The sequence below is a fragment of the Colletotrichum lupini genome, chromosome 6 (assembly GCF_023278565.1).
Source record: "Colletotrichum lupini chromosome 6, complete sequence".
Lineage (NCBI taxonomy): Eukaryota > Fungi > Ascomycota > Sordariomycetes > Glomerellales > Glomerellaceae > Colletotrichum > Colletotrichum lupini.
The window spans coordinates 95,535-122,906 of record NC_064679.1 but is presented as its reverse complement, the minus strand read 5'-3'; the positions used below and the strand labels follow the sequence as shown (position 1 = coordinate 122,906).

General features: G+C 44.3%; 8 protein-coding genes across 8 annotated transcripts; 3 read left to right on the top strand and 5 right to left on the bottom strand.

The window, feature by feature from the left end:
• Positions 1–1,179: 1,179 nt before the first annotated feature.
• Positions 1,180–2,574, bottom strand: CLUP02_11506 (FAD dependent oxidoreductase; the record flags this gene model as incomplete). Its single annotated transcript, XM_049290474.1, has 1 exon — positions 1,180–2,574. One exon carries the CDS (start codon positions 2,572–2,574, stop codon positions 1,180–1,182), a length of 1,395 nt encoding a protein of 464 aa, XP_049147619.1.
• Positions 2,575–3,434: 860 nt separating this feature from the next.
• Positions 3,435–6,494, bottom strand: CLUP02_11505 (cytochrome P450; the record flags this gene model as incomplete). Its single annotated transcript, XM_049290473.1, has 9 exons — positions 3,435–3,503; positions 3,589–3,873; positions 4,184–4,358; positions 4,421–5,078; positions 5,139–5,268; positions 5,364–5,492; positions 5,548–5,578; positions 5,647–6,006; positions 6,451–6,494. 9 exons carry the CDS (start codon positions 6,492–6,494, stop codon positions 3,435–3,437), a joined length of 1,881 nt encoding a protein of 626 aa, XP_049147618.1.
• Positions 6,495–6,638: 144 nt separating this feature from the next.
• Positions 6,639–7,475, bottom strand: CLUP02_11504 (uncharacterized protein; the record flags this gene model as incomplete). The annotated part of the gene is made up of 3 exons (XM_049290472.1): positions 6,639–6,753; positions 6,828–7,048; positions 7,137–7,475. 3 exons carry the CDS (start codon positions 7,473–7,475, stop codon positions 6,639–6,641), a joined length of 675 nt encoding a protein of 224 aa, XP_049147617.1.
• Positions 7,476–7,925: 450 nt separating this feature from the next.
• Positions 7,926–8,093, bottom strand: CLUP02_11503 (uncharacterized protein; the record flags this gene model as incomplete). Its single annotated transcript, XM_049290471.1, has 1 exon — positions 7,926–8,093. The coding sequence occupies one exon, from the start codon at positions 8,091–8,093 to the stop codon at positions 7,926–7,928; it is 168 nt and encodes a 55-aa protein (XP_049147616.1).
• Positions 8,094–18,070: 9,977 nt separating this feature from the next.
• On the top strand, positions 18,071–19,519 carry CLUP02_11502 (uncharacterized protein; the record flags this gene model as incomplete). The annotated part of the gene is made up of 1 exon (XM_049290470.1): positions 18,071–19,519. One exon carries the CDS (start codon positions 18,071–18,073, stop codon positions 19,517–19,519), a length of 1,449 nt encoding a protein of 482 aa, XP_049147615.1.
• A 496-nt stretch (positions 19,520–20,015) lies between these two features.
• On the top strand, positions 20,016–20,480 carry CLUP02_11501 (uncharacterized protein; the record flags this gene model as incomplete). Its single annotated transcript, XM_049290469.1, has 1 exon — positions 20,016–20,480. One exon carries the CDS (start codon positions 20,016–20,018, stop codon positions 20,478–20,480), a length of 465 nt encoding a protein of 154 aa, XP_049147614.1.
• Positions 20,481–22,379: 1,899 nt separating this feature from the next.
• Positions 22,380–25,251, top strand: CLUP02_11500 (major facilitator superfamily transporter; the record flags this gene model as incomplete). Its single annotated transcript, XM_049290468.1, has 9 exons — positions 22,380–22,434; positions 22,472–22,524; positions 22,596–22,806; positions 22,893–22,961; positions 23,012–23,086; positions 23,140–23,553; positions 23,628–24,070; positions 24,126–25,121; positions 25,186–25,251. The coding sequence occupies 9 exons, from the start codon at positions 22,380–22,382 to the stop codon at positions 25,249–25,251; spliced, it is 2,382 nt and encodes a 793-aa protein (XP_049147613.1).
• A 284-nt stretch (positions 25,252–25,535) lies between these two features.
• On the bottom strand, positions 25,536–26,582 carry CLUP02_11499 (alcohol dehydrogenase GroES-like domain-containing protein; the record flags this gene model as incomplete). The annotated part of the gene is made up of 1 exon (XM_049290467.1): positions 25,536–26,582. One exon carries the CDS (start codon positions 26,580–26,582, stop codon positions 25,536–25,538), a length of 1,047 nt encoding a protein of 348 aa, XP_049147612.1.
• Between the last annotated feature and the right edge of the window lie 790 nt (positions 26,583–27,372).

Below are 27,372 nucleotides of genomic sequence, written 5' to 3'. Positions count from 1 at the left end.
CCCACACATGTCTCAAAGGTGGGAAGATGAGAGCTTGGGACCTATACTTGGTCTTGAAGCCTCTCACTTGAACGAGTGGCGACGATGCCTCAAGCAGAGCCCCTCCATGCTTGACGATGACGTATCACGGTGATAACTTCTATTCTGGTGTACTAGAACGACCAGGTCACCGTGACTACGACATAAGTGCCCTACCTAGGCAATGTGCACAAATTCCCATTTCACGAAGACGATAATCAGCGACGAGAGCCTAGATTTAGATCAATAATGCTACCCTCTAGCTGATCCACCTCAAAATCGCAATTCCTGGAGCACGTTGACTAAAAAGCTCCGGTACTCGTGTGTGAATGGATTACTAAACTAAATCCCCTGTTGGTGAAGGATCGCCGGGGCCAGAAACATGGGAGAATGCGACTAACCGATGTTGAGCAGGATAGAAGATCTTATGACTGCACATTTTGTTAGAAACATTAGAGTCAACTAGCTGGCCGATATATTCATTTGCCCTAATGTGTACATATATCTGATGCTCATCCATAAACGGGGCACCCCTTTTTGAGGGCCATTCTATGTCTAACGTTCGGTCAGTTTTGCAATGCCAATATAAACCAGAGGACCTGGACAACAATATTCGCATACCATAAGACCAAATCTTGAGTTCTTTCTTACGAGTAGAGTATCAGGTCAACTCCACTGAGCATTCTTGTTAGATTTGAAAACTAATTGAACATTGAAGAAGCAGGACGAAAAAAGCTATTTTAAACTTTTGACGGGAAGATTTCAGACCTTGCACCTGTCCTCAAGGCTGGTTTGACAGGGACCTATTTGTATCTCTGTGAGCTCAATGGAGTATACTATAGGGGCGCTGCTCTAATTACTCAATTCGAAACTCGTGCGGAGAAACATGGCAGGAGGCCAACTTTTAGTCACATGTCCGTACTAGCATCCATTCACGTATATAATATCGCGGTGTGACATTAAGAGCCATGAGCCAAAGAACATTCTTCTTGGAGACTAAGTAGTCACTCAAACTGTAAGTTATTCAGGTGTCAAGGCTCAGTGGGTGATAGCACTAAAGATGAATGATAGAGGTTCGTTGGTTTGACCAGACCAAGAAAGATGTTCGCAGCAGTGGTATGTCAAATTACTAATTACGCTGTTCTATGAACAAAATCTCCTTTACAGGGAGGGGAGAATTCTCTTCTCAGTGAACTGCCAAAGCAGAGGAGAGTAGTCAGAGCACCAAGCGTTGCCGGTGTAGTATGTGCTTCTCTTTCCCTGAAGAGCGTACAAGTCGCGGTAGAAGCCGGCCTTGACAGCCTCCGTAGAAACGTGAAGCTGGAGGTTGGAGTGCTCCTCCCAAGCGGCAAACTCGCCGCCAGTCGCAGAGGTGCTGTTGGAAGAGGCTCCGACCTTACGAACGGCATCGGTGACCAAGCCCTGGGCCTTGGTAGAGTCAGCCTCACCGATGACCTTGACGGTCTGGTAGCCGGGAACGCCGACGGTCTCCAGGCGCCAGACGAAGGGCTTGGAGGGAAGGGCATCAGGGGCGGTAATATCGACGTTGAGGAAGTTGGTTAGGTCAGGAAGACCGGAGTCAGAGACGACACCAACGTAGTAGGGGACATTCTCCCACTGGTTGAAGACGGAAGTCTCAGAGTCGTCGAGGTCGAAGGGCGCGAGGTTCTGGATGGTAGGAGGGATGGTGATCAGGAGCTTCTTGGCCTTGATGAGCTTGCGGCCCGTGGAGGTGGCAACGACGGCCTTGACGCCATCATCAGAGCGCTTGGAGGCAACGACAGTGCTGGAGTACAGGACGTCGTTTCCGAGGAAAGCGCCGGCCTTGTCGTACACCTGCTGGTTGCCACCAGGGGCGTACAGGTAGCCGCTGGAGAGACCGAGGAGATGGGGCTGGCCAAAGTTCTGCAAGACATACAGAGTTGGGGTCTCGAGAAGGTTGCCAACACCGTGGGCGAAGATCCAGACGACTTGGACAACCTCGGTCAGGTTGTACTTCTGGACGAATTGGCCAAAGGGCAGAAGAAGATCCTCAGGAACGTTCTCGGGGATATCGTAGGCGCCTTCAGCCAAGAAGTCAAAGTTGAGAGTGGCGAAAAGGTAGTTCGCCAGGGGCCCGACGAGGGTATTGGGGTCGACGGCCGTGGCGTTGGGGACGACGAAACCGGTCTTGAAGTCGACAATCTTGCTCGGGAAAGGAGACAGAGCGGAGGCGTTCAGCTGGACGTTGAAGCGCTCGAAGAACTGTGTTGTCTGGTCATTCTGAATGAATGCCTGCACGCCGTAATCGATAGGTGCGCCGGTCGCGGTGTCGCGGAAGGTGTTAACGTGGCCTCCGAGTTTGTCGGCGCGCTCTACGACGGCGACGGTCTTGTTCTGGTCCCGAAGACGGACGGCGGCGTAGGTTCCGGTAGCTCCACCTCCGATAACGAGAACGTCGCGTTGGATGATGTCCTCGGGTTTGAAGGCGGACTCGTCATAACAGCCGAGGCCGGAGGGAGCGGCACTAATTAATGTGGCGCTGAAAGCGCACAGCGACAAAAGGTGAGAACGCATGGCAAAGAGAAGTTGTGGAAAAAAGAATGACTAGGTAATCAAAGGAGTGACTGGAGATGTGCTTTTTTCTAAGACCGGGTTATTAAGGCGTGGCGACTATAGAAGCTATATATCCGTACATGCCGTATTCCAAGGCAAAAGGTGCCGACCGAGCCCGGCGGTCCGGTAAAGTTGAGAGCCAAGGCCAATCACCAAGGAGAGTTTGACTCAGAGAGGTAATGAAGTCAAATTGATTAAAGAGCACGAACTCTGAATAACGGGCTCCACATTAACAGACGAACATCTTCTGAGTCCAAGGCCGGGCCCGGACTCTGCGGGTATTTGGTTACTACGGAGTACACTACGGAGTACAATCCTGCCTGTACTGACTTGATCGTCTTTCTCATATCGTTTGCCGTGGTCGAGATACAGACTACATTATGGTCCCGTTGCAGCATGTAGGCCATGCTTGTGTGCTTCGAAAGGCACTGCATCCCGGACCGTCCGGTGGATTACAACCTTATTGAGCAAGGATTAGATCAAGATGCTCTCTCTTAGAGTTCAACGCTTTGATTGACCAGGGCTGAGTGACAGCTAGAGAAAGAAATGCCAATTTACTAATTCGCGACCAAGGTGGGCTGTGTAAAATGAGCCTGAACTCATTGTAAAAACCTTTGCATGCGCCCGCTATATCCGCCGGCCTCGCGAGCGCAATTCTCCGTCCGAGACAAGCTTTCACATCGTCACGTCAACTCATTATTGTGAATAGCCACGAGAAGTCTTTCTCAAACTTTTGATCAAAGGCGCTCGCTCTCGCATTGAATGCGCGATATATTTCGCTGAGCAGCTGGATTTTGAACCTCTGTACGCTGCCTTCAAAGCTATGCCTTCACCGCCGGTTCAAGACTCTTTCGCAAGGTGATGAATTGTATTTCGACACTGGTGATCCACTATCAAGTCGGATTTCGTCACACTTGGCCGTGAGCCATGAAGCAAAAGTACCGACGCTGAAAAGAGATCCTACGCAATTTGCACCATCCATGGCAACAGCGCCAGCAATGAATAAGGTTCCAATGAAATGCCGACACTGACTCGGTGGGATTTCCCGGTGGCCAAGGCCCCCGTGATTTTCAGACCCCAACTCCACACTTGAAGGATGATTTGACTCACAACCGTTGCGTTCACGCCCCGCCTCCCGCCTTGGGTTTTGACGACGCAATGGGGTAAGTGACTTGAGTACGGATACAAATTGAACGAAATACATCGTTCAGAGGGATGAAACCCAAAGTCGCTTTTCAGGAGAGATTGTCTCGCCAAGAACTTGACAAGATAAGTAGAAATCCCAGTTCAGTAACGAAGCAATGGTGGACGGGTCACGGATAGCTTGGAAGTGATTCGTGCTAGAGGTGATCAACTCGTACTAGAAAAAGTTTATTGTAGCGTCCGTTTGTACAGAGACGACCTCTGCTGGGTCTAGCTCTAGCGCTGCTGACCAACAACTGTTCAGAACGCTACTACAATCATCTCTAGTCCGCCTCTTCACAACTTGAGCATTAGTCACTCACCTCGCGATTTCAAGCATATTCCCGTCATGTCAGTTCAAAGAGAAGTGACCAACAGTCGCTTATACAGCCTCTTCATTCGCAATAGGAACGAATCGCAAGAGACACCGTTGTCCGTATGGCCGGGCAGAAATGATCTGGTCGTGAGATCGCATACTCTCGGGAGTGATGGAAGGATCTGGTACAGTGGAATATCGTCCGTATATGCCACGGAGTAAAATCTTCATCTCTGCCAATGCAAGGCTGTTTCAAAGTTAGCATAGGCTCGCGCCCATAGTCCGTGGCAAGGTAGTGTAAGCCCTTACTGTTTTCCGACACAGCCTCTTCCACCATGAGCAAAAGCAAACATGTGTCTCTTTCTCTCGGCTTCTCCGGTGGGGGATAGCCAGCGTTCAGGGCTGAAGGTTTCAGGGTTGGGGAAGACTGCGTCGTTGTTGCGGTGAACCGAGTAGGCCTGGCTGCTCACGATGGTACCCTCGGAAACAAAGTAGCCATCGACGGTCTTCCCTCCCGGTGGGACCACGCGAGGTAGGGACATTGGAATCGCAGGATAGCATCGGAGGCCTTCTTGAACCACGGCATCAAGGTAAGAAAGCTTGTCAAAAGAGGCGTCTGGATTCTCTCGAATCTCCTCCCGGAGTTTCCGTTGAATCTCGAGAGATGCCGGCTGTGACAGTTCCCACAACAAGAAACACAGCGAATCACCCGTTGTATCGATGCCAGCTACCATGTGATCCGTACATTCCGCGGCGATGTCAATGGCGTCCATCTGGTTGACGCTGCTGCCGCTTTCCCTCTTGTCTTGAAGGCGGCTTAACAGGGTGAACGGCGCGGGATCAATTTTGGAGGTAGCACCAACAACGAAGTCCTTAGCAAGGGGCGTGGTTCGTGGATCGAAGAACAGGTCAAGAATCTTAGAGAAGTACTGGTAAAAGACGGGATAGTGATGCTGGATAAGGCGGTCTGATTGGTAAGTTGAGGGTTAGCAAGCACGCCACTGCATATCAACTCGGGAAACCTCACTTCGTAGACTATCGTCCGTCGTGACTTGCTCCATCATGTCCGTGTCTTCCTGTTTCTGGAGACTATTGGTTCCGTAAGGGTGGAACAAGTGATGGGTCACGCAGTCACAAGCGTAAGAGTGAAGCTTGACCTGGTGATCAGGGACAAGAGTGTCAGTGTTACTGATACAGGACTCGCCGCCACTTCTTCGTGCTTGAAGATTTGAACTTACATAGACATTCACACTTGCACTTGCTGCATCAGCACACTGCCCGACAAACTCTTCGCACGCTTCTCAATACCGCTCAGCGCTATGGGCTTCACCACATTGCTATTAGCATAGCGATCGGCAATGATACGCTTGCGCTTCGCGTGCTAAGTAAAAGTTAGATTTTCTGCCCCATACAAGTCGTAAAGCTAGGTAACTTACATCGCCCTTCACAAGGGTTGAAAACATGGTTCTAAATCACGAGCGCAAAACTCACGGTCAGCGCCATCTCAAGATTTTCCATGTAATATCGGCACTTACCTGCGCCCGAAAACCTTGAAGAGGTTGTAGAAACGATGCTTGTCATAACCACTTCCGAGTGATCCGTAAATCTCCTTGACAGCCTCATAAGACGTATATGAAACTTCTTTGGGAGCGATTCGCACGACTGGGCCATACTTCAAGTGCAAAGAGTGGATGTACAGCGTTCGATTTGCGCCGAACTCGTGCCATCTCAGAGCGATTGAGGTGATTTTGGACAGTGCTGGCCCGGGGATTCTCCACAAGGGGGATGAATAGCAGCGTGCCAGGTAGAACACCAAAAGGGCTCCAAGGATAGCCGCCACAGAGAGCGGGTTCAATAACATGATGCAAGTTGTCGTTGCTGGTAGCACTGCCTTGCTGTGAAACGTCAAGTATCAATCACGCCGATTTGTAAGGGTTGGGAATGATGCTGAACATAAATACCCCGTAATCATAATACAGCTTTGCCGCGGGGTCGGCTGGGGAAGAACGGTAAAATCGGGGCAGATAAGGACAGATCAAGACGAATCAAATCCCCTCCAAATCAAACGAGACCTCTGTTGTTGAGTCATGGGCGGTTTACCCCGCCTATTTAGTTCGATTCCGTTCCCCTAATGTTAAGAATTGGCGAATTCCGGATGGGCGGTCTTGTTTTGTGGATATGAAAACAACGCCTGCTCCGGGCTCGGCCCCGCATTCTGATCGCTAATGTTAAGAAGACCCGAAGATACGGATCAGCCGAGACCCCCGGCCACAAAACCAACCACCGAGTCAACCCATATTTCCACTAATGTTAGGCGCAGCCGTAATTCCGTGATTCACGTTCCATCACTCATGAACTTTGCACCTCCGATCAGCCTGTCCATGGTGACAACCAGCGGAGTACTTTCTTCCCACACTAGTCCGCTTCAAGGCAAAGCGAAGCACGCCGTACATCAATCCTTCAACTGTGGCCTTTTCAAGGCGATCCTTATCGTAGTGCTACCTGCACCTAGTGTATACCCGAGATCTCAGACTTGAGGTCTCGGGTAAGCTGCTTTAGTCTCCGTCTCTCGGTTGATGCCAAAGTGTTTCCAGTACCGGTAGTCCTTGATGGACACGACCGATGTCTGGAAGGCAAGGACACTGGTGCGAATATGTCGGCGTTTTGATATTAAACAGAGCCGGATCTGCCTTTGGGCAGAGGCAAAGAAACCTACATCAACACCATGACGATAAGAGTCACAATCCAGCTGAGAGCACAGCTTCCACCAGTGCAGAACCTTCCATTCGCCTGGCACAACAGACCAAAGGCGACGAACCAGAACAAAATCTCCATTGTATTGAGGATAGCGTTGGCTTTGAGCGAAGCCCACTTCTTGAAGCGCTCCTTATGAGTCGTCAGAAGTTGGTAGCCGATAATGATAAGAGACTTGAAACCCTGTAATCGTCTGGTATCAGTCTCATTCTCGACAACAATGATTGCGAAAAGGAACGTTGCAAAGTTTCCCCCGCCACGAAGAGCTCACCATTGTAAGGGCCATGATGTTGCCGCGAGTGAAGGGGACCGGCATGGCCATGCGCCAGATGGTGAGGATGATGGCCAGTGCCATTAGGGCGACTTGCGCGATGTGGATTTTGGTCTTGTATCTGGTATCGAAAAATCGACCGTCAAAGAAGTCGCGGATGCCCATGGTGACGATAATCGTTTTCCTTATGTTTACTGTAAGATCTTCGTGCTGAGTCGGCGGTTTTGACGGGCGGTGGATCGGATTTCGGTCTGATTGTAGATGATCGATGAGTGCGGTTCTAGGTCTGATGAGGTGGTGAAGTTGGAAATTTGTAGAATATGAAACTGAATAATTCATCTTGTATATTCTTCGACTTTTGTTTACATGTATTCGTTATGGCTCGGCAACTGCTTTTTGACATATACGCGGAGTTTAGTGAGGACGTATACGCGTATAAGGTTCGAACGCCAATTGCATCGCCACAATAACTCGAGACAATGGCTGAGGAACTCCACACCCCAGATGCTACATCGAATTACAGGTGAGATTCAAGCCGACTAGCTAAAACGCGATTACCCGTAACGCCCATAATTAAAGTTGCCGCGTGGCATGCATGACCCGATTGCTTGGCTCGAGGCTTTAAGAAGGCGCATAGGTAGATTCCAGATTGCTGACCAAGGGTTTAAGGGGTCTCTCGACGCTACGTATGCTGCGGCGTAGAGACCGCAAGGCATCATTTGTACGCGTTTATCTTAGATCTTGACTTGGGGCAGTGCTTGGGCTGGCGCGCTCTTGACTGTTTGCCAGTCATTCGCTCGTATAGATGGATTTCGAAACCGCCGCACACGTTGCCTTTATAGCGGTTGATGGTTGGCGCGACGAAACTGACAAAGGCGCTCTCTGTGTTGCTGCTTGAATTGATGATCGCTTGTGTAGTAAAAGTCGTCTTTGGGGAAGATCCTTGAATAGACTCATTCGCCGAGCAATTCGCACTCAACTTACTAGGTAGACTTTGCTCGCGGCTTGTCCCCCGAGTCCCCGACTGGATCTCTCAATCTAGGAACATTCTTCTTGGTTCGTTAGGTGGTATTGGCGCTGCAAAAAGCTCTTCTACCAATTTATTTCTACTTCGGTGCAAGCAATAGGCTTCGCCTCTTTCTTCCTTTCGTGCACATCGGCAGTTTGATGCTAGGATATTGAGCTTCGCATCGGCGCAACGGCCGCCCTACTTGTGTATAAATCGGCACTTGGAGAGTGACGAAACCTTTGCTTCGAATGATGCATCTCATTGGTGAAAGGGCACAATTCAGCCCATTGACGACGGGCTGCCAACTTCAGAAGCTGAGTAGGTTTGATCTTAAAGTTGTATGACTAATTTGAGAAACACCACGTGAATTATAACCAATATATACGAATTTAGTCGTCATGGAAGTTCTTGTTAAAGTCTCTTGGGTGGCTTGACGGAGTTCGGCTTTACTTTTCTCTCAGAGAACATGAGTAATGCAACCGCCTGGTGCGGGCAATAGAGTAAAGCGTGGCCCAGTGTCTGGGTAGTCTCAATGTCTGATGCATGTGCATCTTGATATTCAAGTGCTGGGCCGTAGCTGTGCTTACGTATTGCAGTTGACACTGATAGTGTCGGATTAGAAGTCTAATTTGACCGCGGCATACAGCCGACTGCGCAGGGGCCAATTGGGGGCCCTATTTACGATTATTATAGCTAGCCTAACCTACGGTTAGAACCTCCTTTTTATACTTACTATATAGATATTTATATAGTTTAATTAATCTCTTCGTTAATTATAATTCGAACTAACTACTTTATAATAAGGATATTAATACTAATTAGTAATTAAATTCTATTATTATAAATTGGTAAGGTATCTCGCTATGTAAAAAAGATAACCTCTTAATATTATACGGGATAAGAGATTTATACTAATTAACTTTATAAAAGTAAATAAAAAAGGAGGTAATTCTCAAATACCGTACGGAATTAAGTAATTATAACCCTTTATTACTTATGAGAGGTCGACGTTTATTATATTAAAATACGTTAATTAACGGAACTACTTAAATAACTAGCCTTTTACCGTCGCCCTAAGTAGCTTTTTTACTAAACGACTTTTTTATAGCCGGCCTATAATTAGAAATTAACTAGTTAAATTAGAAAAAGGAAATACTTACGTAATAACTACTTACTTAATTAATTAGCATAACGAACGAGCTTAATAATATAATATAAAAGAGTACCGCGCGATTAAAAAAGGGGATTTTTAAACGTAAATATTCTTATTTAGTAATAAAGGTAACCCTATAGGAACTATTAAGCTAAGAGATTTATAATATATAAAAAAGTTTATTATTATAAGGATTTTATAAATACGACCTTAAGCTCGCGATTTAAACGACCTCTTCGTAGCTTTTTTAATTACCCCCCGGGTATTATTTAGGAATATAGTATAAAGAACGGTTTAATAAGGGAGGAGGGGATTTAGAAGTCTTAATAATATTAAATTAAGAGTATTATAAATTTTAAAAATTAACTTAGGAAGAAGGCGGCTATTTTAAAGTAGTTTTATGACTTTTTATTAAAGTTATTATTAGCTTAAGAAAAGGCTAAAAAAACGAGGATTTAAAAAGAAAAGAAAAGAATTTTTTAAAAAGCTACTTAAGGGCTTTTTTTTATATTAACTCTTAGTATAAGATTATTAATTTTAAAAAATTAACTAAATAATAAAAGGGATTATTAATAAGCGATAATTACCTAACCGTAATTAAGCTACGAAAAAGACTATTTAAAAAATATAAAATAGGGTACCGAGAGGCCGTAAAAAATAAGATCTTTAAAATATCTAACCCTACTACGTACGAGTAATAAGTAAGTATTTTTAATAAGTTTTTAAAATTTACGATTTTATAAAAAAGAGGGCTTAACTTTATTAATTATACTTAATAACCTATACGGTTCTTAATAGCTTATATAGCTCTTTTACGAGCCGCCTAGCGTCTATTTTTAACTATTTTTATAAAATACTACTTTAAGAAAGGTAGGTTAAAAAAAGAAGCTATTTAGAAATTATAAAGAGTACGAGGCTTAAGAAGCTAGAAGTATATAGGATAGCGGATATTAATAATTAATAAAGATCTCGAGACTAATTATTATATCTTTTTATAATAATATAAATGTCTACTATTACTATTATAAAAAAGAACTACTAAAACTTACTTTTTTATATTAAATAAAAAAGAGGATCTTAGTAAGTACGATAACTAGCGATTTAGAAAGGTAGTAATAATTATTAAAAATAATAAAAACGAGAGTAGTAGCGAGATAGCGAGAGGAAATAGAAATCTCTTAGACCTTAATAAATTCGTTAGGTAGTAAAAGTACGGATATATTATAACTAGTGCGCAGATTAGATATATTCCTATTAAAATTAAATATATTAATAATCGCTAATATAAATATAAACTAGAATATAACCCTTAGCAAGTTAAAATAAAAAAAAAGAGGACGAAACCCGATCCTAAATAGAATCCTAATCCCTTATAAATAAGTAAATATTAACCCGGATTATTAAAGGATATAGATATATAGAATTGCGGATTAGCTTAATAGCGAGTAAATTAACGTAGTATTAATTTATTTAATTAAGGTTTATAAAAAAAAGGGGCTATAGGGGTAACCCCTATTTTATAAAATCGTAGACGACCTTAGTTATTAACTAAATAAATAGTTTATAAGTATAAGCTTAGGAATTACGAAAGTAGTTAATAAATTCTTTTACGGGCGAGGGGTATTATTAACGTAATTATAATTACGAGAGCTATATAAAATATTAATAACGATAATTATAGAAGAGGAATTCGTATTATAGAACTAGGTATAGGTCGATAGAGCATATAATTATTTTAACGAATTTAGAAAAAGGGTAAACGACCTAAATTTCCTTTTTATAATTACTAATAAAAATCTATTATTATAAAAGGATATACCGGAGTAAAATATAGTATTAAAAGTACGATAATTAATAATTTTATTTATTTTAATTTATAACTCGTTACCGCTACTAACGCGAAATTTAATACTAATTAGCTAATAAGAAAAGAAATAGACGATCCGAAGTTATTAATAATACGTAGTAACGCAGGGATCGTATATAAAGACCGAAAATTTAGTAATAAATACGAGGTAATTTATAAACCTTAAAAAGATCTTTTTAAAAAAGAAATTATATTCTAAGGGGAAGTATAAGGTTTTATAAAAAACCCTAACGATATTTTATAATTATTATAAAAAAGTTAGAATTAGGGAATATTAATACTATTCGGTAATTAATATCGTACTTATAAGTAAAGCCTCTAATTATTATTACGAAGCGGTACGTAATCTTAATTAAAACGACTTTTTTAGTATAATTAATATAATCCGAAGCCGCTTTAAGACCTATAATAAGAACTTAAAGCTCTTATTTAAGCTATGAGCGATTTTTTTTATATTTATAACTAGGATAATAGAGTGTAAATCGCGAGTAGAGATCCTTAAAGAGCTTATCGATCGAATTAATAAGCTAGTAAAAACCTAGCTAAATAAGGGGATAAATAAGTAGAAAATTAGATATTTTTATATTATAATTTAGTATATATTAAAATTAAAAATAACCCTATACTAAGTACCTAAAGACTACGAAACGCTCTACTTAAGGCTAAGATTTAGTTTTAATATTAAAATAAGAATACCGCACTAAACCTATTTTTAAACGTACGACGGCCCTTATTAATAATATTAAGTCGATCGAACGTATAATAAGAAAAGAAAAGAGGCTAGATATAGTAATTACTAATAAAGAGGCCTAGATTCGTTAAATAAGTAAAGATTTAACTTATAAATAGGGTAATAAAAAAGGTAATATTATATTTATAAAAAGGATAGATGTTAATTAAGTAACTATTCTAAGGAAAAGCGTACTAAATTATACGAATAGTATAGAAAGTTAAGAGTAGTAAATAGTAAAACTAGCTCTTATTAGTTTAATTAATTTTTTATTATATATAAGAGTAGATTTAGGGGTACGGAACCTAGTAATAGTAGCTAAAGTAGCGGCTTAAAATATATACTTTTTATAAAAGATTTAGAAAATAAAAAAGATTTTACCCCCTATACTAACGAATTAGATTATAATAAAATTAATAATATTAATTACTTTTTTTTTACCTCGTTAGTTTTTAGAGGATATACGAGGCTAAACGAATAGAGGGTAATAAAAGCTTTTAATAAATAGGCTTTTATTTATAGATAGTAAGGGAAGGTCCCTTAGATAATAAATACGGAGGTAGTTAAAAGGGCGAATTTAATAGGGCCGAAGCTTATTTTCTTAACGATTAAGGAAAAGACGTTATTTCTTTTAATATTTAAAAAAAAAGAATATAGTACTAAGTAAATCTAGGGGTAGTTAGAGGGGTCCTTTTTATACTACTTAGATCCGTTAAATACTAAGCTTATATAAGTATTTTATATAAATAAAAAGTACGGCTTAGATAATTTTTATAGGATTATCCTAAATATTAGGGTATTATAATAGTTAATTAGAAGAAAAGGGTAATTCTAAGCACTATAAAAGATTATATTAGTAATACTTAATACGTTAATAATAAGTATTATAAGGATTAGTTTTAGCCTAAGTAAGGAAATTGTTACTCTAAGTATACTAAAAGTAGAGACGTACTTCGGAACGATAACTTTTTATATTTTACTCGTTAATACCCTATTTCTCTTATATCTAAAAAATATAAATTAACTAAGTATTATATTTAATAATATGAGAAATAGAATCTCTAGTAATAAGTACTTTAAAATAGTCGAACGATAATAGGGGTATACGTTTATAAAGCTTATTAATAATACGAAGTTAATTAATTACTTAACGGAAAGTAAGCTTAGAAGACTATATTAGAGATTTAGGTACCCATCGGTTATAAGGCTATATAACTTTTTAAAGTAATTAAGTAATAATAATATCGAAATAGGAGCGCTAGAGTAGTTAACGAAAGTATATTATTAATATTAAATAAATGCGTAGAGCCTATATAAATTTAAGTTTAAATTACGTAATAAGCTTAGTTTTAATTAGGAAATCGTTATCGATATTTTTTATTTAAATAGTTAGCTAGTACTATATATAATTAATATAGCTATATCTTTTTAAATAGGGTAATTCCTCTAGGATTTATAAATAAAAATAGTATAGGTAGTCCTATAAAAAAGCTAAATCGATATATACTAAGGACCGCTAGATAATATTAAAACCGATACTAATACTAGCTTTAAGTTAGTAAAATTTAAGGATAATGCGACGGCTTATAATATATAGCTAAAAGTCGTACTTATTAAAGCGTATTATAGTATTAGAAAGGTAGAGAGGGTATATTAGTAGTTAAAAAGGGCGTTTAGAATTATTAAAAAGGAAAATCCGGATTTTACTAACGACGAATGCCTCTAAATAGTACTTAAATATTATAACGATACTATAGGGCCTAACGGACTTATATTAACGCTATTAGTATTTAGAGTATATTTAAAAACGACCTTAGCCTTATTATTATTACTAAGTATAAGTTAACGAGCCTAAGTAATTAAAAAAGTAATATAAGTACTGCGCGAGGTAAGCGTAAAAAAGTAAGTTAACGAGGTAATTATTATATATAATAGGCCCGATATAGGGGATAATTTAAATATATTACTAAATTCGGATATATAAATATAGCGCGAAATTATTTAATAATAAGCTGGGCTATATAAGTTAATTTTTATTAACGAGCGCTCTTATATAATTACGAAAGATCGTAACTAGTTACTTAAAGTATTAATTACGGTAGTTAAACCGTATTATATAGATCTTAACGAGGTAATTTTTAATTTATAAAAAGAAGAAGAGCTAGGGGAAACTATATAACCTATAGCAAAAGTATAAGAAATTATCCTTAATAAAATCGTCGTAGTAGTATTAATAGACGACGAGGAAGAGGAAATTACTAAAAAGGTATTAATATTATTAGCGAGACGTTATAAAAAACTACGACGGTAAGCCCTAACGCGGTAATTTATTACTAATAACGAGGTAATTAATACTTTTTATATAATAAAAGAGAAAGCCGATTTTAAGCTAGCGGTTAAACTACGTAAAAAAGGCGTAATTATAACTATTAAAAAACCGTATAAGGGATTAGATTTTATTAAAATAGATACTTTTTATAATCGAGGGGTCTATCGATTTATCCTATATAACTTAAAAAAATATATAAACTTCTATATATTTAAATTACGAATAGTTCGTAAAATTAAAAGGAAAAAAATACCCTAGCTATACGAGAAGTTTAGATACGTAATTTAGGGGTACGGCGACGTTAAAAAGGCGACGCTATTTATATAATTACTTATTATATAGCGCTATAGCTAACGATTAATAATAATATTAATAGTATTATTATAGAAAAAGGGATATAAGATTTAGAGTTATAATATTACCTAGGCCTATACCTAATCGGCTATAGGGCTTATAAAGAAAATCCTAGCCTATTTACCGAAGGAAATAGTTAGTAAGTACTTAAAAAGTACGATTATTAAAATACTTAAGCTATTATATAAGCTTATAGAATCGGGTACTTATTAGTAAGCTACTTATTACGATTTTTATATTAATTAACTATTAATAGTTACTTCTATATATAACCCGTACTTACTAATTGCGGAGTACGAAGGTAACTAATTTAGGATTATTAAAATATAAACCGACGATATATTAGGCTTATTTAATATTAATTTTATAAAGAAGGAGGATAAGGAGCTTTAAAAAGCGGGCTTCGTAGCGAAGCTAAAAAAGGTCCTTATAATAAATACCCCCTTAGTATTTAACGGCGGGATTTTTATAATTAAAGGGGAAACTATCGTTTTTTAGTAAAAGGGGTAGGGTAAAAAAATTAACCTTATTAATCTAAACGTAATTAATATTAAAAAGTAGTATAAAGCTAAGCTTATATAAGGGGTATATGTAGTGGTTTTTTTTTCCGGCTTTATAAGTATAAAAGATCGACCTTAACGGGATTACGCTTTTAAGGGAAATTATACAATATAGTATACTTTTTAACTATATAATACGCGCAATATATCCTAAGCACGCGCTTAACGTAATATAGTAATTTTAATATAAAAACCGCTATTTAATTTAGGATAGGTAAGCTGCCCTTTACGTAGCGGCGCCGGCCGGAAAGGTCGACGGTAGAGGTTAGCTATAATAATTAGTTATAATAATCGGCCGTTATAGTCGGCCGTAATAGTTAGAGGCGGCCTTCCTTAACTATAGAGGTTCTAAACTTTAATAGCGACGTAGAGGTTTCTAAAGAAAGGGCTAAATAGGCTAATATTTACGTACTAAAGCTCGTAAAGATTCTTTCTATCCTTATCGTTTTTAATATCGCCCAAAGCTGCTCTCTATTTAAACTAAATAAATCTACTAAACAAATCCACTAAACAAATCTACTAAACAAATTTACTAAACAAACCTATTAATATATAAACCACTACCTAGACAGCTAGTTAGATAACTAGTTAAGAGGTTAGCTAGTTAAAATACTACCTCGACGAGAACCTACTCTCTTAGCATATAGTTAGCAATTAGTGGGCCAAAGATGCCCGTCGACAAGTCTGCCCCTCTCGGGCTGGGCGCCCTCTTCGGCCAGCTCGACGCTATAGCTATCGTAGCTAACGTAGGTATGCCTAAGAAGTAGCGAAGTACCTTTTAGTAGTACGGAATTCGGCTAGGTAATATTATAAGCGCCGTAAATAACTAGGCCGGTACGGATACTAAGATCTAGTATATTAATACCGGCCTAGTTATAATAGCTACGATAGACGGGCTAGAGGTATATAGGGTTAGGGCAATAAGCCGGCGCCTTAGACAGCTCCTACGGGACCCCCTGGGTAATAATAATACCTATATAAAAGAACAGATTATACTAGACCTAGCTACCTACGCGGGCTAGTACTAGGAGGTCCTGTGTGCGTTAGAGTGGGTAAAGCTCGCCCTATAGGTAGCTAGAAGCGGCGGAAGGTTAGGAGCTATTAATAAAAGGAAGACAACGGTCGAGTCGGTTAATTTTAATTAGTAGTTAAGTATAGAGCGCAATATACCCAGTTTTCCTTAATACGTAATACACGGTACGGCCCCGGCGGATTGCTCCGTCGGGGGGGTAAGGGGTATATATTATAAGTATTTATTAACTTAAGGCGACTTTTAACTATACTAGGGTAGTATAAGCTATAGATCTAACTAAATAAAACGTCGAAGTACTTAATAAGCGGCTTAAGTAATAATAAACAAATCTCGATTAAGGTCTTATTTATTACCTAATTAACTTTATAATTAGTAAGCTTTACGTTTTTATTAATAGGTTATTTACGAATAATAACGACTTTATTTTATAATTAGGGTATATTATTATCCTAGCTAACGAGAGTATAAGTAAGAGTAAATTTATTATATATAGTAATATAATTTACTACTCGTTAACTAAAAATAAGTAAATAATAAGAAGTATGCTAGTATTAGAGGTATATAGTATAGTTAACGGCGTTAACCTCTCTTACGCAATTTTAATAATATTAAAGAAGATTACTAGTTAAATTAGCTTTTTATTTATTTTAATAGTTATTTATACCGATTCTTACTTATTATATAAATACCTTATTAAATTAAGAATAACAAAGGAAAAGAGGCTTATAATTAATATTATAGCCCTTAGGTAATCGTACGAAAGGCGCGAGATACTTAAGATTTATTAAATTAATAATAAAAATAACCTCGTAAACGCTTTTATAAAAGTAATACTAAATAAGGGATTAGAGTAATTCGTAAATAGTAAAAAAGCTACTATATAAATAGAGGGATAAGTTATATAAAAAAAATAAAAAAAAGGGAGAAAAGGAGATAACTTAGTAAACGGGCCCGAGGTTAAATTATATTTCTAACTATAGTAATTAAATTAATAAAAAAAAGAGAAAGTTAGTATCGAATTAGAAGTCTAATTCGACCGCGGTATATAGCTAACTATATAGGGGCTAATTAGGGGCCCTATTTATAATTATTATAGCTAGCTTAACTTATAGTTAGAACCTCCTTTTTATACTTATTACGTAAATATTTATATAGTTTAATTAATCTCTTCGTTAACTACGGTTCGAACTAACTACCCTATAATAGGGATACTAATAGATAGTTATGGATAAATAGTATCACTGCGTCCTTTACAATGGAAACGACGTTGCTGGGTCAAAAGAACAAGAGTCGTTAAGTTAAATCTCCAAATCCTTTCCTTCAAGAACAAAGCAGGAGTCAGGATCTCAACAGTCTCTCCACCAGATCAAGTCTACACAGAGAATCATGGACGCATCGCGATTTTATTGTACGTTGCGGGGCGTTAAGCCGGCCTCCGTGGAAAGCCGGCGCCGGCGCCGGCGCTGGCGTGCCATTTTGCCGTCGCTCAGAGCATGAAAATGTACCGGAAGACCCGGAATGATATCAGTGTACGAAGCGTTCGGTCTGCTATCGTAAAAGCTTAAATCTCATGACTCTTTCCCGAGAGCTTCACAGAGGGCAAGGCTCGCCGCGAAATGGGCCGGTAATTACCATCACCCATATATTAACAGCAGACTTTTGACAACACAGGTGAACCTTGTCAAGCCGGCATCCCTGCAGTACACGTCCACCACGCCCGCCCGAACGCGTTATTAAAAAAGTCGAGCATGCTCATCGCAAGATATAATTGCGCACTTCAATCGGCCCATGGCCGACTTCGCACATATCATCATCATGGCGAATCCTGAGCGGTGGAGAGTGTTGAAGTAAACACCTTGCCTGTAAAACAAGTCAGACTCGACGACCACTCTCCAGAACATGGCTTCGCTGCCTCTCGAGCTTGTGGAGCAAATCTGCTCATTACTCTGCTTCCACTGTCGATACCAAGGGACTTTTCCCGATGCTGAAAGCGACGATTATCGACTCAGCAAGAGAACACTATCACGACTTTGTCGCGTTTCCAGAGGATTTTGCGCTGTTGCTCAGCCGTTCCTTTTCCACGACTTCGCCACGGGCGGGTTACTCCAAAGGCATGATTGCGGTATCGGAGCGCAGCCTAGCAAGCCCTCACAAGACGACGAGTACGACGACAAGCTGCCCGTCTTCCTGCGCAGCATCATACAGCGTCCGGATCTGGCATCTCACACCAGAACGCTACAACTGGTAGAGAACGACGTGATCAGAGGGTGCACGCCAGAACTAGCTCCACTCCTCATCAAAGCGACCGAAGATGCTGGCGCGCTACGGCACGCTCCGAGCAGGGGCTATCTCCAAACGAAGATATGGAGTGGGTTCTCCGGTCAGCCCGAAGCTTTGTTACGAATCCAGCGGCGGAAGATTCACCACTGGCTCGGGGAGTTGGCAATTCTGCTATCGCCGAACCTCGCTATGCTTCTCATAGCCCGTGATAGCTTTGTGGACTATGAGCATATCAGAGATAGTCGGGCTTCCTTCCCTGCACTCCGATCAATTGCTCTCAGGGGCGTCAGGAAGAACCATCACATTTATGAGGCCTCTGCGCTCTTCGCCGCGGCGCCAAATCTTGAAAACTTGCATTCAATGCATTGCAGTCTCTTCGACGGTCAAAGTCCTTGGACTCTCGTGAAGCCTTGGACGCTGAAGTTGGGCAATCTTCGGAGATTGTCGCTGAGCGAGATAGGCTTTGAAGATCTCAATCTATTGGTGAAGTGCTGCCCGAGTTTGGAGGAGCTGGCAGTCACAGCGAAAGAAATCTACCGCAACTCGGGATTCGACTATTGGGATATGTCAAAATTGCTTCAGGCATTTGACCCGGTTCGCCATACTCTACGGAAACTGCGTCTTTCTCACAATTGTAGTCGGTCGTCTAGGGCAGACTCCCGGCAAGTTGCGTCTGGCGGGATAGCTTGGTCTTTCCGCTCCTTTGAGCATCTAGAGGAGCTTGTATTTGATCAAGCGGCAATCGACAACACCCCAAGAGCAGTTCTCTTGGAATATGGAGTGGATCTATACACCGAATGGAGGTTGGCCGAAGTCTTGCCAGCGTCCATTCGTCGGGTTGAGATCTTGCATGCAGACCAAAACTGCAAGGAAAAGCTCAGGCGGCTTGCCGAAGAATCTTTGTTTACGTTACCCAATCTGAAGGTTGTTCAGGTCAACTATGACGAGTTCAGAGAGAAAAGCGACCTTGATGTGCATTGCGTAGACACTATGGATGCCCGATTCCAATCGCTGGGCATCGAAATGATATGGAGTACAGGGTGTATCAAGGAGGAAGTAACGGCTTGACCTTAGTTGCTATCGGTCTACCTCGAACCAGAGTCGATTCGTAGATAAGGACCATAGTTGCATGAGAAAATGCCTGTAGAGTGTTATTATAATAGATAGACTAATAGATAGAAACGGGAGCATGGCATAGCATTATCAGTCTGCACATAGCTTTGACGAAGAAGCCATAGGCCCCTCACGCCGGGCATATAGAAACAAACACAGAAGACAAAGCTGTTCATTACAATTCTGCCAGAACGCACGCGATAGACGAGGTGTGTTCTGACGGGTTTCGACGAAAACATGCCGACTATCGAGGATAAGACAGGCGAATGACCACGATACGCCCGTCTCCTAGGAAGCATGGATGGCAAGCGAGATCGGTAATACCCTAAAAGATATTCAAGCTCCGAAGCGGTTGAACAGTCCTGGGACCGTGGCCCAGAACCTCGATCTCGGTATGTAGCTGGCACAAACATTAGCGGGCCGGATACGCAAATCAAAAACATTGACTGAGATGAAGCAAACGCTTCAAGCGACGAGAGATAACACCGATATCCGCGTATGCGCTGCAAGTGATGCTTGTCAAACCTCGCCGTGCAAACTGCATCCAGCGGATACAACCGACGACCGAGTGTTCCACACGCACATTCAAGTGCGACCAGCATTGCCTCATCGGATTATTTGTTTGCTCGTCAGTCAAGGACAACGGCGGGCATGCCGGCAGCCGAGGTTGATGTCGCTGTCGATGCTGATGCCCCTCATGGATTCTCGTCAAATGCCCGCAAAGAGCCGAGTTCTGGAACAGTCTCGTCGCCGAATACATTGCTCGATCATGTCTCAGATCAGCCGCAATAACTGGACGGAGGATCAATACGGCGGTGGTTTTGACAGGTGCGCCTGCAAAGTAGCGCAGCGACAGCAGCCACTTGTTTCGAAACGCCTCTGGCTGAACCCTCGCATGGTGTCAACGGCTTTGTGAACAGGGGGACGGGTTGAGCTAGAGCTGAATAGGGGCGACAGAGCGAGAGGCCAGCTTCGAAGGTAGAGATGTAGACGACCTCGAATTTGTTGAAAACTTTGTGGCGGCGCCAATGGTGTCTTTGACTCCCGAGACATTCCTAGTTCTGGTACTGGGGTAGTGCTGGCCGTCGACGATAGCGTCTTGGAGTAAAGGCAACGTTGATTTGATGGTGTAGGTACCCCGGAGGCCGAGTCGGTCCACGCCAGAGGGCTTGTCGACGTTGATGGCGTGGAGTTGGTGCAATGAGACGGCGTAGAGACTCGTGGCGGAGCGCAAGGACCGGGAAATCGGTTACATGTTGAAATTACGACGCAAACATTCGAGGTATGTGCCTCGATCGAGGTGTCGTGTCTCGCGGACTTGTGGGGGAGACGGCATAGAGTGAATGTCGAGTACCATGCCCCACGCGGGAAGATAAGGACAGAACGGGGCAAGATTGTCTGAATATGAGCACTGAGCGGACTAAATGCATGAACATGTCAGCAATCGCGTTTGTGTCAAAAGGAAACGTAGCGCCGATCCCATCTCAGTAGCAGAAGCGCGTGTCGTGGTGTCATGGTGTTGTGAACGTAACCTCCCATCGATCTCGAGCCACGTGCGTCACCGTATTTATGAACATGCTCCCTTGTCTTTTCGTAGAAATAACAGACCTGCTATGATGAGGGGTTGGATCGCCAAGTTGACATTATTGATGCGAGAAGCGCAAGCCTGGCCGCCTTTCCCATTGATAGCTTGATGGCAGGCAGGGCGAGGGGTAGATCCTTGTCAAGGAGACCTAGAATTTCGATGGAACAAAGGAGACGCCAACGATTATCAGAGAAACTCGAAGAGGAGATGGCGACAGTTGTCGCACAACGGGGTGGCACATTGAGGAACAATCGAACCCAAGTCGGAGACCCAAACGACCCAAGTCAGGTTGACAGAGCGGCAGGAATGCATTTTGGTCCCGCGAAGGCAGCGAGGGTTCTCCCGGTCGCAACCAAAACTCTGGAAACTGTTCCAATGGTTGGACAATCTGGGGTGTTGAGTCTGTGGTGCGACTAGATCTGTTAAGTGACAAGAGATGGGCGAGCGTAACTGTGGTCCTTGATTACTTGGAGGACTCCCTCCGTGATGCTAAGCCTCACCGCCGAACGAGAACTGGGGGGGCTCCGTCTGGCCGCTTGGATCTAACGGCTTCGCTAGAACCTGTTCGTGTTGGTCTCGTGCGGCGCAGTTTCTCGCTTCCTGGCGGGCCATTCGAAGGTACCGAAGGAAAACACTGAGAAGATTCGAGACAGTCCAATTTTGAGGTCCGAATGGAGAAGTCAAGGAGAAAGTAGAGTTTGTGTAAAGCAATATCGACGGAGTTGTTCAAGGCGCGCGGAGGGAACATCCCTCACCTTACCTTAGTCATCATTCGATTGATGACTAACACCATGAGTCAGCACGTGACCAGACTGGTTGGAGCGGCGGTACGTACTTGTCTCCCGGAAATGGACGCAGAGCAAACGGAGGACATTGCGCGTTGCCATTCATGTCCATCAAACTGCACGTCAACAGCCTTTGATCAATCTATCGGGCACTTGCATTCAACAGTTCAACGTCAGGCTGGATGCATCGAGTGAGCGGCATCTAAGACCCTCGAACTGATTGCAGCATCGTGCAGAAGAAGCAGCCTGCCGCCCTTTCTCACTACTTGAGGCCCTCGTTGTGCGACTTGAAGATGCCCTCGCCCATCGCATCACATCACTGAGCAATTGTCTTGAACCCTGACCCGTCTCGTCTCTCCTGGAAGCCCCTTATCGATTCTATCTCGTCTGGTCTAGTCTTCGTTCGCCAGCATTCAATGGCTCGGAGCTTACGAGGGACCCGCCAATGACGCTCTCTACCCGTCTCTGGTCTTGGAGCCTCCCGTCTTTTGCCATTCCGTGTGGGTGTCGCGTCCTTCCGCTGCCCTTACTGCCTAGTCTTAAGTGCGACGGAGAGGGATGATGTTCTCCCATCCCAGTCCAAGTACCGTGTGCATGCCCAGTGCCGGCGCTTGCTAAGTTGCCTTGTTGGCTAACGTCCACTTACTGCATCCTGTACTAGCTCGTCATCATCATCCCGACTACGCCACCAGGTATGGCTCCAGCTTACACAGCACACCGTTCGACGCATGGAGGAAGAGCCCCCAAGACATCTGAGACAACGTCTGGCCCCCTCCCAGGGTACCGTCTCTTGTACAACACCAAGGGGCCGATACTTGGCGTCCGCCTCTCGTTCACCAGCCAGAGTCAGAGGCAGCGCGACCTCACCTTCTGTACTCCTGCCCTTACCGGAAGCAAGCCGGTGTGACATGGGAGCCCTGACAAGTGTCTCGGGGACTTGCGCTCTCTACTCTCCCAGCGCGACCATCACCGTCTGCTTCCGACCCCAGCATCCACGTCCTCGGCAAGGCCATGGTCTTGGTCGGAAGTTCCCCCAAAGGACTGACACGTTCAACACACGTAACTTGATCTATATAGAATCCGTGATCTTCTCCCCTACAGTATCCTTGTTTCCCAGTCTCCTCATCAGGATAAACAAACAAGATCAACAGAGTAGCGCTGCCATCTCATCTGCCTTCCGCATCGTGTCACTGCTCCATCCCGAGTACCCGACTCTACTTCACTGGCACTTGTAGACCTCTCAACCCTCTCTACAGCATTCGACCGTCTCGTCGTCATCGCCAACATGTTCGACGCTCAGAAGGCCGCAGTGCCGTCCTTCATGGCTCCTCCGACATTCCTGCAGTCAAGGGCGTCAACCCTGACACCAAGCGACTCGAGCTCAAACTACGATGAGATGGAAAAGGACATCGCGAGCTCTGCCGCATCGTTTCAAGATATACGAATTGATCCCATCCTACTCCCTCCTGTCCCGTATAGCGAGCTATCGAGAATACCTTCCGCCAAGTCAGAACAAGCCGAGATCGTAAATAACGAAGACGATCTCGAATATCCCAAGGGAATGAAGCTGGCTTTGATTGTCATGGCATTGTGTTTCAGTGTGTTTTTGATGGCTCTCGGTAAGGAACCGTCTCCCCAATTTACACACTCCTTCAATAGGGTAGAGCTACAGCTGACCATAACCACCACCTAGACAACTCCATCATAGCCACCGCCATCCCGCGTATCACGGATGAGTTCAAGAGCTTGAACGACGTCGGCTGGTATGGCAGTGCCTACCTCCTCACGACAGCCTCTCTCCAGCTGCTCTTTGGCAAATTTTACAGCTTCTTCAGCATTAAGTGGGTGTATTTGATCACCATCGCCATCTTCGAGCTGGGCAGCTTGATCTGCGGTGTCGCACCCAACAGTATCGCTCTGATCATTGGCCGCGCCATCGCGGGAGTAGGTTCAGCCGGCATTTTTGCCGGAGCACTCATCATCCTCGCCTATAGCGTGCCTCTCGAGAAGCGTCCCATCTACACTGGTGCCGTTGGTAGCATGTGGGGTATCTCGTCCGTCGCTGGTCCTTTGCTGGGTGGTGTCTTTACAGATAGTCTGACGTGGCGGTGGTGTTTCTACATTAACCTGCCGATTGTAAGTTGTTTTCGATTCCTCGTCTTTGATGCCACCGTGCTAACGCCGTAGATAGGGAGCCGTCACCATCTTTGTCATTCTCTTCTTCTTCCCTGATCCCGTCCGCTCCATTCCCCAAGAGACATGGCGAACGCGCTTCATCCAGATGGACCCTCTCGGAAACATGCTCTTCATGCCGGCCATCATCTGCCTCCTTCTCGCTCTTCACTGGGGTGGCGTCACATACCCCTGGGCCTCTGCCCGCGTCATCGTTCTCTTCCTGATTTTCGGCTTCGGCATGGCGGGCTTCCTCTACTTGCAGTACCTTGGCCAGGAAAACGCCACAGTCCCGCCGCGCATTTTCAAGCAGCGCTCAGTCTGGTCATCCTCCTTCTTCGCCTTCAACACCGGCGCCGCCTTTCTTTTGTCTGTCTACTTCCTGCCCATCTGGTTCCAGTCCGTTCAGGGTGTCTCCGCCGTCAACTCGGGAGTCAGAAATTTGCCCATGCTGGTCAGCAACATCATCGCTTCACTCGTTGCCGGTGCCGCTGTCACTATCTGGGGCCTGTACACCCCATGGATGATTCTTGGCTCGATTCTCATGGGAATCGGATACGGCCTCATCTCCACCTTCAACCCCAACACATCCTCCGCGATGTGGATCGGCTACCAGATTCTCGCCGGTGCCGGAGTCGGCGCCGCTATGCAGCAGCCTTTAATGGCTGTGCAGGTGGTCCTCGACATGGCCGACGTGCCCACGGGAACCGCCATCATCATCTTCACACAAACGGTTGGCGGTGCCATCTTTGTCGCCATCGGCCAGACAGTCTTTACCAACAAGCTCGTGGAGAGCCTAGTCGAGTACATCCCGACCATTGACCCCCACTCCGTCATCGCCGCGGGTGTGACAGCCATCCGCAAGACCATCGATCCGTCCCTCCTGCCCGCGGTAGAGCACGCCTACAGCGACGCCCTAGCACAGGCGTTCCTAGTGAGTGCTGTGACGGCCTCGGCGACCATCATCGGCTCCGTGTTTGTGGAGTGGAAGAGTGTCAAGGGCAAGGATGTCCATGTAGGCATGGCGTAGTCGAGGCTCGGAGATGTAGTCGAGCTTCTCGGCGATTTCACTCCTTCAGCTCGGGGATTTTCGCGTCCAGAGCTCATCATTTCCCTTTGTTCCTTGGCGTGATTTCAGAATGTAAGCTATGAATTGGGAGGCGTTACGGGTTAGGAGCATTTGCTTGATGTGATCGGAACTGAATGGCGGTATGGGCGGGGAACATCCGTCTACTCGGGATAGCATGCCGCATCTTTTGGAGAATCCTCCGATTGAATGCGGAAGAAGAATAAAAATAGATTACATGTCAGTCATCATCTGCGATCCCACGTGGCGAAAGCTGTCCTGCAAGCCGTAAGCACCTTAAATAAGACAAGCAATTTTTTGATCTTCATGCTGTCAACTACACTACCACTAACATCTCGCCAACTAATTGCCGTCCGCAACACGGATAACCATCTTCTTGGAACGGACGGTACCATTCTTCAACCCATCGAGAGCCGTCTTGACGCCCTCGAGGCCCTTAACAACCTCATACGGGTGCGCCTTCATCCACCCCGTCCTCAGCGCCTCGGCAAACACCCGCGCCCAAATCAGGCCAAACAGCCTGCCCTGGCCCTCCTCCTCGTGCACGAAGCCGACGCTCGTGACCACGACCTCGACGGTAGGATCGACGTCGCTAAAGTCGTTACCGGGCAACACCGTCGTGACTCTCGGCTTGAACCCCGTGCCATCCTCAGGCGGGCCGGCGATGGCCTTGCTAAGCATCTGGAACGATCCCTTCTCGCTGACCGTGTCAAAGACCCTGAACGATCGCTGTCCGGTCGCCTTGATCACCTCCCTCAGCTTCTCGGCCAACTTGTCCTGCGAATCGAACTGCGTGTAATCCAAGAACACGTCGCCCTTGGCTTCCTCTAGCAGAGGCGTGACGAACGCGCTGTTCTTGCTTCCGATGGCGATGAGGGGGTGCACGCCCGCCTTCTTGGCAAGCTTGATACCAAACGCCCCAATCGCCGTGCTGGCGCCGTAAATCACCACCGGCGCCTTGGTCTCCCTCTTGCGATCCCAGGGCGAGGGAATCTCAAGCGAGTGAAACAACGCGACAGCAGCGGTATACGCCGCCAGCGGCACCGTCGCGGCCTCCTCGTAGGACACGCTGGCGGGGAGGTGGAAGGTGGTGTAGGCGGGAACAATGGCGTACTCTGCGAAGCTGCCGTTGGCTGTGCGCATGATGTGGAACCCGGCGACGCGATCGCCCTTTGCGAACTCGTAGACCTCGGCGCCGACCTTCTCGACTGTGCCGGCTACGTCATCGCCCGAGTTGGAGGCGGCTTGGAACCAAAAGGGGAGTTTCCAGTCCTTTGGGTTCGTGCCGGAGACGATGACTTTGACGAGGAGCTCGCCTGGGCCCGGTTCGGGGATGGGGGAGTCCTTGATGTCGACCGAGAGGTCGGCGTTGACGATGGCTTCTTTCATGGTAAGTGACGATGTGCTTTGCTTATGATAGAGTGCGTAAGTTCTGTTTGGATGAGACTTGACAATCCCTAAAGTTTCGAATACTGTCGAGGTAAAGAATCGTGCTGCAATGTATAAGAATTGAAGCTCTAATATCGAAGCCAGTGACGTCAAGACTTCCGGGACTTGAAGCTCTTCTTTGTACTTCTAGATTCCATGCATCCAGTCTCCATCCCGAATACGTTCCCGAAAAGAGGATACCTCCCGGTTCCTTACACCACTGTACAAGGCATTAGGTTCCATTTCCCCCTCGGACAAGGGAACACCCGCTACAACCACATGGCCTCCCTCCTCAACATCTTCAAAACTCTTCCAATCAAACACGGGGGCCTCGCTTCAGCGCAGGGAAACGCAGGTCCGGGCGAGCCGCTTCCAAAGGGCCCCGCCCGGGTCCCCGCCCCGTGCGTGGTGATCGCACCCACAGTCCATCACATCAGATGAGGGGCAGAGCATGGGCTTCAGATCGGATTACAAATCCAATGCCTGGCAATGTTGCGCCCACTAGGTAAGTTATGAAAGTCCGCTGCCCAAAGTCCGCTACTTTAGTCATCTATCGTTATGAAGTCGGATAGTTGAGACAAATCTCGGTCTCGCTTTCTAGTGAATGCATCGTTAGTTAACAGGAGTTGACCTGTATCAGTTGATGCTAGTTTCGGAAATCCGGACCAATCCAGCGCTCTAGAGCCCCGGCGCCTTAGTACTAAGTCATTGATAGTATTGTGCCTTTATCTGACATACAACAGCAACTCAA